The following is a 10,694-nucleotide window of genomic DNA, read 5'->3' as shown; positions in this document are numbered from 1 at the left end:
ATATATATATGTATATATATGAATACACCCATGTGGCTCGCTGTCTCTACGAATAAAAGTCATCTATATAGTACTCAAATTCCAGCTTTTTACGGCCAACAAAAAGCAAAGAAATTATACTTACCTGGGAAGCTTTTACCCCATTCCTCTTCAAATTCTGTAACAAGTCTTGAATTCAAACTCAAATGCACCAGGTTTTCCGTCGATGATTTGTGAATGTCTGTCTGAGTTCGGGTGCATAATAATCTTTACGACGAATCCAATTTTGTACAGGATATCAGTCGGCGCATGCTCTCTTAGAAGACGTTTCGTTAATGCTCAGGGTCTATTACATGCCTCAAGGCACACCGAAAAAGAAAGAAAACCGAATATATATACATGATAATCAAGTCTTTTTAACTCTTTTAAGGTAATATGTTTTCTTACACTGAGGGAGATGAAATATGGTTTCACTTGTTCAACTTACACATCAGCAAAGAGGAAAGAATACATACACCGCTCAAGCAAAAAGCTCAAGAATACCTTCCTAAACTTGCTGATCCATTCACGATTAGTACGTTTGTGTTAGTGCTATTGTGTATATACGTTCGGAGAAAGGTCATGCTCTAGGCTCATGTTTTTCACCACCTTCTCTGCTTTCAGTACTACCGCGCTCATTGCTTTTCCTTTTTTGGGATTTCATCTTGGAAGTGGGATTTCAGTCCAATCCAACATTGGTAATAGTCATGATCCATAAAGGGAGACTCAAGAGCTGAACGGCAGATTCTAGGGATCAGACATGACTCGAACATAAAAGCCATGGTATCCGTGATTTTACATGGTCCTGCTTCATTTCCAAGAGCAATGGTTGCCTGCAAATCATATTAAACGTTTAGAGCGGACTCCTCCACTCGTGGTTGAAAGCAAAGAGTGAGCAATCAAATTTAAGCAGCAACAGCATATAGATCTAGCAACCATTATACCATTGTAAAAAAAGGGAGGAGTTAAATAAAGCTCATGCCAATTTTTTTTAACTTCACAATTTTCAACAATATCAGTTTTAAAATCACAATCAATGATTGCCCTTTGGTGAAGAAATTTTAATTCCAGCAGCCGGGTGTAGTCCAGAGTTCTTATATATGGATTAAAAAACCAGAACCCATAAGAAAGCAAAATCAAGCTATAAAAGTCTGTAACAGATTTGCGTTGAGAAGTTTACTTCATAGGTCTTGGTATCAGGACCATGTGGGGTCATGCAGCTGTGAAGGCTTGCACCACCTGGGAGAAAGCCATCAGCTTTTGCCTGCAAACAACCTTCTGCTTGAATTTTAACAGCAAATGAAAGAAGTATAATGAAAATAAAATAAAAATTGCTATTAAAATTATGGATACTAGAACAAAGCTATAAAACCTAAGGAATATGCAGTCATGCTATTCTCTGTCTTCCTGACAGATATCAGCATCAATAATGAACCTATATTCCAAAATTTCTATTGAGAAGATTTTAGAAAACATACAACACAAGAAGTAACTAAAGCTGATATATAGCTGCAGAAACATTAATATCTTATGGTGCCATCCATGACATTAAAGAAAATTATTTGCTTCGTGCCATCCATGACATTAAAGAAAATTATTTGCTTTGTGCCATCCATAACATTAGAAAAAATTATTTGCTTTGTGCAATCTCTCTCTGCCCAACATCAACATCAACATCAACAGCAACCAATATATTTATTGAGTTTGAACTGCTAAAAATCTGCAGATGATAAGATAAAAGTTAATACATAATAAAGGTTACCTCATATCCACCATAAACCAGGCCCATAAATTCACTCATACAATTGCGATGATAATATGGAGGTCTGAAAGTATGCTCAGCAACCAACCATCTGGGAGGGAATATAACGAAATCAAGCAATGCCACGCCAGGCTTATCAGTTGGTGCTGTCAAAACTGCAAGAAACTGCATAAGTTTTACAAGAAACTATGCTTCTAGAGTTAAAGGTATCCAAGGCATGCAACACCCACCTGTATTAATTGATGGATCACTATGATCAACCAAAACAGTATTATAAGGACAGAACTTTCTGAGATCATACTGCAAAAGTATGTTTTCCCGTCAAAACCTTGCTAAGAGAAACTTGTTAAAGTTTGTATACATTATGTGACAAAAATAAGACATAGAAGGACAAAAAGCTGCAGGCTAAAATGCCCCAGTTTTCTTGATGTTGTACAAAAAAAAAAGATCGTCAATATAATGAATGATAAACTGACCTTGTAAGGGACATAATTACCATGCCAAGCAACCACATTGAAAGGAGAGAAATCTTGTTTCGCAGTGAAGAGTTCCCCTCCAAACTTTTGTACAATAATGTACCCTGGACGGTATCCCTCTTCAAACCAGGCAGTTGGAGAAAGGAAATCTCTTGGAGCAGCAAGACCATTAGCACCTAAACATAATAAAAAATTGTACTGTAATTGTGGTTCAAAGTGCCCGCAATAACTTCCATTGAATAATAAAATAGAAATAAATTTTTCGTATAGCTCACATCTGAATGGGGTATTACGTACCTATTGGTCCAAGGTCAGGAAGTTGAAAATGGGTTCCAAAAATCTCAGCAACATAACCACGAGATGGGCCATCTGGCAAGTCTACAGCAAAACGGAACCCTTGAGGTAAAACAGCAATTTCTCCAGGTGATACCAGCATTCTTCCGCATTCAGTGGTGATCCATAGCCCTAAATATCAAATACAGTATGGAGTCTTAGAAGCAACCCCTGATATATGGATATAAAGTTCTGGTCACAGACGAAGTATAACCAGCTCAACAGACAAAGTATTACAAGCTGCGAAAAAAAGTCATAAAGCTGATTTTTCCCCAATATTTGGGAAATTCTGGAATTCCAATATTTTGTATATGTTCTTTCTTACAATAAGGAAGCTGATAAGATAGAGAAGCAAGCGGAAACAAATTTATGTTTTTGTCAGGTCTCCTAGTTTGAGATCACAGGCTTGTCTACTGCAAAGTCTTGAAGCAAGCATGCAGCTTGCTCGCTGGACTCATGATCTTATGGCCTATTATCAAGACAAGTTGGAGAGAGTCCACGAACTCTAGATAAATCGTCAACTTTTCATAAATTTCTCGGATTATTTACCATTAATATAGAAGGTATCTATAGGGAGCTCTCCTCCTACAATTCAGTATATTGACCTAACAACTTAGGTAAATATAAAAGATGGTGACAGGTCAGGTTTGCAGCGGATTCCGCAAAAATTACGAATCTGACCCGCTTTGAGTATTAGAAAATTCAAACACACCCCTGATCCACGCAGGTTCTATAAACTCATTTTATTTCGCTGCAACCGAGTTTCCAGAAAAACCTGGCCTGACCTGGCTCGGATTAATATATAAACATATTACATATACACTTGAGTCAGATTTGGATAGAATTTTTTGCTTATACATCTTAACCAACCCAACCCAACCCAAGTGGGTCACAATTTTTTTTTACCTAGTAAATTAAGAGAATGATCTAAATAACATTAAAGGAATTTCCTATTACAGATTTCCTTAACAATGTTAAAAACAACCTATTATAACATAAAGCTAGAAAACTACTTACGAGAATTTCTTTTTATTTGGCAATGCCTTATATTCAACTAGTTAAGATTTCCAATTTGCATATTGAACTCTAAAGCTGAAAAACTCTGTACTACTGTACCTTTTATACCTCTCTGATTTATTCTTACGGACGTTTACGGAGAAGTCTTTCTGCCTTTCTACTTCTTGATGTTTCCTCTTAAGTTAATACACGAGATCAGAGAAGCAATTTGTTTGTTGTTCAATCTGGTGCGTAATATCAGTCCCTTCCTCCAAAAAGTTCTTGTCCACAAGCACCAAGCATAAATGGCGCTGAATCATTCATGGAATCTTCCCATAAGGCATCTGCAGATGAAATGACGTCCCAATAGATTACTTTCCTACGCTACCTAACCATTGGTCAAAATTTCTTGCAACATAAGAATAATTTCGCTGGAATGAGTTGATGGCATTGTAGGCTCAACAGTCTCAATTCCATTAACATGATACATGGAATCAGGATTCATTGGTTGTTTCAGATAACAGTAACTTGTAAGCCACTTGGCGTATATTGACCTTAATGGAAAAGGAACCATAAAACTTGGAGGATGTTTCTTAGAAGTCTTTGATGCTAATATTAGTTGGCAGTAAGGTAAAGCTTCAACAGTACTTGAACACTAAATTGAGAACCCTACTCTGATGTTTGTCATAGACCTAATTAATTGTTTTCTAGGCTTGAAGAAGGCCATCTCGCAAATCAGACAAGGATTATAAAGCTCAAAATCCATAGCCTCCAACTTAGCTTTACCAGGATAATATGAAAGGAGTCTTTGGCGGCGCACGACCACAAACAACCTCAAAAGGAGAGGTCTATAGAGAGGTAATAAGACTCATATTGCAATGGACAATGAAGTCCTATTCGTTTAGCGCTTAGGATAGTAACTAGTGAAGAACTTTATGTACATTATGATGGTGCAATTCACCACCCCGGTTTAGTCATACAATCAGTGTAATATGTGAAGCTAAATAATAACTCATGCCACACAGCGAAAGGGCTCAGGCCAGAAGTGATCGTAAAGGTGACATAATCATTACTCACAATCGACTCGAGCATGCCATAAAGCTTAAAAATGGAAAAGAGAACTATGCATGCCACACTGGGATGAGATAAAGGGCAAAAAATAAGGATATTGGGGAATCTGTCCACCGTAGCTGATGAGACCAATTTACTATGAGAACGAGGTAGAACATCAATAAAATTTATGGATATATCAAGCCACACATGGCCAGAGACAGGTAGGGGTTGCAACAAAGGAGCAAAACAACATCTGGAACAAAGTAATTAAAGCCAAGGTTGGAACAAAAAGCAACAATTAGTACTCTAAAAGTACTAGATTCCCATATGGTGTTGGACTATCGAAGAAAATAACTTTGGGAGGGGAGGATTTCCATGGGTGTATCCAGTGGAAGATGGGATCAGGCAACAGGGTGAGTTTTTGACTAGATGGAGCACTTGTAAAATGATTTCCTACAATTTGTTCCTTAGCTTAGAATAAAGAGACAACATTGACAGGAACTTTCTACAATCTAGGGAGTAATGGTGTCTGGATGTTGGACCTGGCCAGAAATCTTAATAATTAGGAGATGAAGGAATACATTAGTTTATTCCAATATTTGTCCCAATGTGAAAGTCCAAATGAAGCCCTAGACGAGCCAATTTGGAAGCACAATCCAAAAAGCGCATTTTCAATGAAGTCCTACTAACTGCATTCAGCAAGAGAGAAAGAAGTATTGCGAAACTCCCATGGAAACAGATTTGGAGGATCAATGCACCACCCAGAATGGCTTCTCTACTTAGGAAGCGGCAAGGAAATAAATTTTGGCTATAGATAATTTGATTAAAAAGTAAAAAACCATTGTGAAGGGATGCTACCTGTGTAAGAGAGAAGTACAGGTCAGACAATCATCTTCTTCTTTGGTATTTGCTCTGAGATACGGCCCACAATCTTTTGGTGATTAATTAGGTAATTCCTGACTCGGTAAAAGAAAAGATTTAGGTGTAGAGAGGCATCCACGGGGATAAACACTACAACAAGAATCTAGGTTTTATCCCTTTATTTACCTTTGGGTTATTTGGAAAGAAAGAAATAGAAACATTTTAGGATATAAAATTTTCTTTTGATAATATTAAGGATGTTTGACCTCAGACACTTGATGTTTTTTGATAGAAGGTCATCATCTCTATACTTTTAAGGATTTAGAAGACTCAATAAATATGTTGATGGATTTGTAAAGCTCCATAAGAGATGCACGTTCTTGCTGTCTACATATTTACAAAATACTAATTTTACTCTCAAACAATATGTCTACTTTAGGATCTTCTTATTTTGTCTATTTACTTTACTTGATGAAATCTCAAAATCAAGTATTGAAATATCAAAAATAGAAAAAATATAAAAATCAGAATTTGTTTTCCTAACAATCGAAAGCTAGTGAAACTTGCGATTCTCATGAAAAATACGAATGCTTCGAAAATCAAACAATGTGTCTATTTACTCTAAAACAATGTCTACTTTAGGATCTTCTTATTTTGTCCATTTACTTCACTTGGTGAAATCTCAAAATCAAGTATTGAAATGTCGAAATAGAAAAAATATAAAAATCAGAATTTGTTTTCCTAACAATTGAAAGCTAGTGAAACTTGTGATTCTCATGATAAAATATGAATGCTTCGAAAATCAAAGATTCTGAAGAATAAGTGAACCAAATAAGAACCACAAAAATTCATAAAAGGAAAAATCACCAAATATTCATTATTATTGTTAGTAACCAACTAAATTCGGGGTCCGTATCTTTGGTGGGCCTCTTTATTCTCTTCAACAAGAATTCCACCATCTTCAATTTCAACAATATCATTGCTTACAACTAAATTAAGAGATCTATCACTAGGAGACTCAACTTATGCAGTAGAAATTATAAATCTTTCACAACCTCCTTAATTACATCATCTAGTAACTTGTCATCATTTGTTGAGTGGTAATGGTGATCTCCTTTGTTACTTCACGTATTAACATTTTCTCATGAGTTGTATCATCAATATTGGTGACATCATCTTGTTGCATAGAAAGGAACAGGTTGTTGCATATGTTGATCATTACATTATTGTGATCCTTCATAGGATGAATGAAGATTTTATTGACTACATCGAGATGATCTAAATTTAGTGGCACAACTTACAAAAACTTTCCCTACCAACCCATGAACAATCAACAAAATCTTTTTGTTATCTCTTCAAACACTGTCCAAGACTAGAGAGAACAACTCTACCAAATGTACTAATTTTCTTGTATAAGGAAGGGGTCATAATCTCCATGTATGAGAGAATATTCTTGTATTGAAGTCGAATAGACTCCAGGAAGTGCTTGAACATTTCTATAATTAATTCTTCATAATCAAGATTCAATATCACCATAGATAATCTAATTCTTGCAATCATTTCTAGAATTAAGATATATCTAACATGTGATTGCCTCATTCTATCACCTAATATTTTAAATGTAAAAACAATTAGCTTAAAAACCTTTCTATTTGGGCATTCATGATAAGGAACATCTAAAGCAGTTATTTTAGTTAATTCATATATACAGTAAGCAACCTCAAGCTTCACATTGATATTCGAGCAGTAGAGAAGTTGATCACAGATCAGGGCTCTTTAAGCAATAATGCTTAAATTGATCAAAAAGCCAAAGGTCACTAGGTGAATGAGGAAGGTTAGTAATATTTCTTATTTGGGATTGAACTGTATAGCCAGAACTTGTTCTGCTACTGAACTTCGTGCTTGTACCTTTTCCGGCTCTACCAGTTTCTTCTTACATTGATATGCAAGTCCTACATCTTTTGCATCTTGCGATTTCCTCTTACATTGAGACACAAGATCATCAAAACGAAGTTCCATCTATCGTTTCATCTTGTGATTTCTCTGTTGAGTAATCCAGTGTATAATAGTTCCATAGCAAAGTTGGCACTATGAACCCATCATCCACTACTTTCTATAGGTTTTTTTTTTTTTTTTTTCTGAAATACCACTACTTTCTATATGTTGTTATAGAACAAAGCAAAATTCTAAAAGTTTCTACACGTTCTTTCTTAGAATTCCCAACTAACTTATAGCTTCCAAAGGTCTTTCAAGTGAAAGAAAACTGTGTTTTATTCATCAAAGAAAAAAAACAAAAACATTAAAAAACAAAAAAAACAATCCATAACGAGAATTTTTTTCATAAAAGATCCATGACAATACTAACATGGAGAAGTAAAAGCTTAAAATATCTTATTAAAGGAAGCCAGTCAAATAAAAAGTACTAGGATTCAACTTCAGAAAAGATCATTGATGCATACTTCCTTTTTGAGGGACTATCAAAAAGTCCCCATCTGCGTTACAGAAGGCACAGTTATCCATTGACTTATTGGCAGTATACCTGCATGTGAGAATATAAATTGCATATTAGAACTCTCGTTAGCCACAAAACATTTCAAGATCACTCAAGATATCTGTTTAGCAGGAATTGAAACTGTATAACCTCTGTGATCTCATAAAAATATCTATGATAAGGAAAACAGAATTAGAATGTGGAGTCTCACAAATTTTGACATGGATGAAAGATGTATGGGCAATCCATATCTGACACGAAGTGAACTAAGATCAGGGAGCTCTTCTGTAGCTGGCCGATAAATAATTTAGCAGAGACTAAACATATCAACTCAAGAACTAGCAAATAATCCATCAAACAGAGAAAGTATATAGATATATATTTATATTTATATTTCAGACGCTATTATCTATTAAGTAAACACATGCTATTTCACTTTATACATGAATGGGTAAGTGATGAACAAATTTGATAAGAATGTAAAACTACAGATCCATGTATGAAGCCCCGAAAAAATTCAGCTTATTGCGGCCCCAATAGCTAATATAGTAGAGGCAAAAAAAAATACAGAATTCATACAAGTGCACATGGTCTCATGATCAGAGAAATTCATGCTTTCATCCTTTCCATGGTTTCTTGTAATGTAAAACACACAAAGATAGGAGCAAGATTCCTAAGAACCGACTCTTCTACAAAAGCATCAAAAAAATAGACAACATACATACATCATTAATTGTTAATGAAAATATAGTCTTGCACATACAAGTGAGAATAAAAAATGAAGTATCTAAAATATCCGAAAAAGCAACAAAACATCAACAAACTTGTTTCCTCAACAAAATTAAATATAAACCAATTTATTTACTGTATATGTCTAGGGGAGCAGACGATAGTTTTGAGATCAGACTATATGCAGGTAACAAAACAATCCTGAAATACCAATTACATGTGAATAGCATATCCATGGCGAAGAAATGAGCTGCCCGCTCCACATATAGTGTATAACCCATCAATGAAATCAGTTGGCGAGTCAGGCGTATCTACAGGCTTCCATCGGAGCTGAGTAGGAGTTGTGCAAGTGTTGGACTGGTCAAACTCACTTAAAAGCTTCCCATGAACTGGTATACGAGGCTTAAATGGTTCGTGCGTGACAGAAGGCTTGATTCGATAGAGCCAACTGCCCAAAACAATTTCTTTCTTCAGAGACCACAGAATTTTAAAATAATAAAATCTCTAGCATGAAAAATTTAACGCCAACTACACATACCAGGTTAGAAAAAATAATAAAAATAAAAATAATAATAATAATAATAGTACCAAACACCCTTGTAAACTTAATGTGATTTAAGGCTACGTTTGGAACAATCAAGGAGTGAGTTATGCCAATTGTCAAACCACAACAATCAGAGTATACTGTTTTCAAAATAATGAAGATAAAAGTTACAGAACCCTTTATAATTTACCCCAAAAGATCCAACGAATTCAAGGTCAACACTGAATGAAATAAACCAATTTACGTGCCGAAGGACATAATTTAAAATTATTACAATCATAACATGAATGAATCTGTTCGCTTCCGCAATCAATTATCATATACAAACACCTTCTCTCCGGAGGCGTACGACGAAATACCGCAATCATAATTATTATTTAAGCCAATCGCCAAAAAATAGCAAATACTGCTCGTTCAAAATCAATTAAAATAAATGTCCAATATAGTACTAAAAGAAAACAACGAGACGAGATACAGGAGATATTAACGTGCGTGCGCGTACCTGCGTTGATTGAGCTTGCGAGGAGATGTGAAGGAAGTGCCAGAGATCTGCTCAGCGTAGAGGCCGTAGGGACAGATGAGAGGACTATTCTGCTCGCGCGGAAGAGCTCCGGCGATCGCCTCAGACGAGAAATGGTTGCCGAATCCCGATTGGTACTCCACATCGCCGACAAAATTCGCGCCGTTGATTTTGCCGACATCTTCTTCTTGTCGTTGTTGCTTTTCCATGACCGAATGGATTCCTCTCCGACGATCAATCGCTTCGATTAGCTCTCCTTGTTCTCTGCAAGTCTGCACGCAGAGATCGAATATACAACTGGGAAAACGGTTTTAACAATGGGGCAGAGAGAGAGGATAAGGACAGAGAAGGGAGATGACGTGGGCCGGTGATCCATTGGATAGTCGTGTGGAACCGAGCAACCTTGTTATAGTATTGCGCGGCAAACACCCAAGTAAAGCCGCCTTATATAATTTGTATATTTCGTAAGTTCGGTAGCAAATGTAGATTTTAGTATTAATATAAAGTTTTATTTAGGTATATTTTGGACCGACACGTGAAGCATTTTCTCTATTAACATTCTCGGACGTTTCAATTATTACTATTATTATTATTACTACTAAAAATATGTTTAGATGATAGTTTATTAACGTACGTCACGTAATTTTTAAAATTATTTTTTTAAATTATTAAATTGTTAATTTCGTATAATTTAAATAAATTTTTTTTTATATTTACATTTATACCCTCATTTTTTTTTCTTTGAAATGCAATGCCTCTTCTTCTTTTATTTAATTGCATATATATATATACACACACACTATATTACCACTTTATTTTTTTTATAAAATTTATTTATTTTATTATATATGATTATATATAGACATATATTTATATATTTAATTATATATATATTTGTATATTTAATTATA

General features: G+C 35.2%; 1 protein-coding gene across 3 annotated transcripts; it reads right to left on the bottom strand.

Moving 5' to 3' along the window:
- Positions 1-373: 373 nt before the first annotated feature.
- HGO (homogentisate 1,2-dioxygenase) lies at positions 374-10,236 on the bottom strand. 3 transcript variants are annotated; one of them, XM_088218994.1, is made up of 10 exons: positions 9,766-10,233; positions 8,937-9,167; positions 8,202-8,281; positions 7,959-8,038; positions 2,554-2,721; positions 2,257-2,432; positions 2,011-2,080; positions 1,781-1,935; positions 1,199-1,282; positions 374-851 (listed from the first exon to the last, which is right to left on the bottom strand). In XM_088218994.1, exons 2-10 carry the CDS (start codon positions 8,982-8,984, stop codon positions 654-656), a joined length of 1,059 nt encoding a protein of 352 aa, XP_088075120.1. In that variant the 5' UTR covers positions 8,985-9,167; positions 9,766-10,233; the 3' UTR covers positions 374-653. The 3 variants fall into 3 exon arrangements, with proteins under 3 accessions (XP_088075120.1, XP_021890186.1, XP_088075119.1); XM_022034494.2 differs by lacking the exon at positions 8,202-8,281 and having other exon boundaries at positions 9,766-10,230; XM_088218993.1 differs by lacking the exon at positions 8,202-8,281 and having other exon boundaries at positions 661-851; positions 1,199-1,296; positions 9,766-10,236.
- Between the last annotated feature and the right edge of the window lie 458 nt (positions 10,237-10,694).

The sequence above is a fragment of the Carica papaya genome, chromosome 4 (assembly GCF_054855325.1).
Source record: "Carica papaya isolate Zhongbai chromosome 4, ASM5485532v1, whole genome shotgun sequence".
NCBI lineage: Eukaryota > Viridiplantae > Streptophyta > Magnoliopsida > Brassicales > Caricaceae > Carica > Carica papaya.
This window is presented reverse-complemented; position numbering and strand designations above follow the sequence as displayed.

What these genes read in the sequence shown, in the direction of transcription:
- HGO (XM_022034494.2), bottom strand. Translation starts at nt 9,992, where the DNA reads ATGGAAAAGCAACAACGACAAGAAGAAGATGTCGGCAAAATCAACGGC. An exon ending in GATAGTCCCTCAAAAAGGAA is followed by an intron (nt 2,722 to 7,958) that starts GTATGCATCAAT and finishes TTTGATATTTAG; the next exon opens with GGCTATGGATCACCACTGAA. An exon ending in TGGTTTATGGTGGATATGAG is followed by an intron (nt 1,283 to 1,780) that starts GTAACCTTTATT and finishes GGTTGTTTGCAG; the next exon opens with GCAAAAGCTGATGGCTTTCT.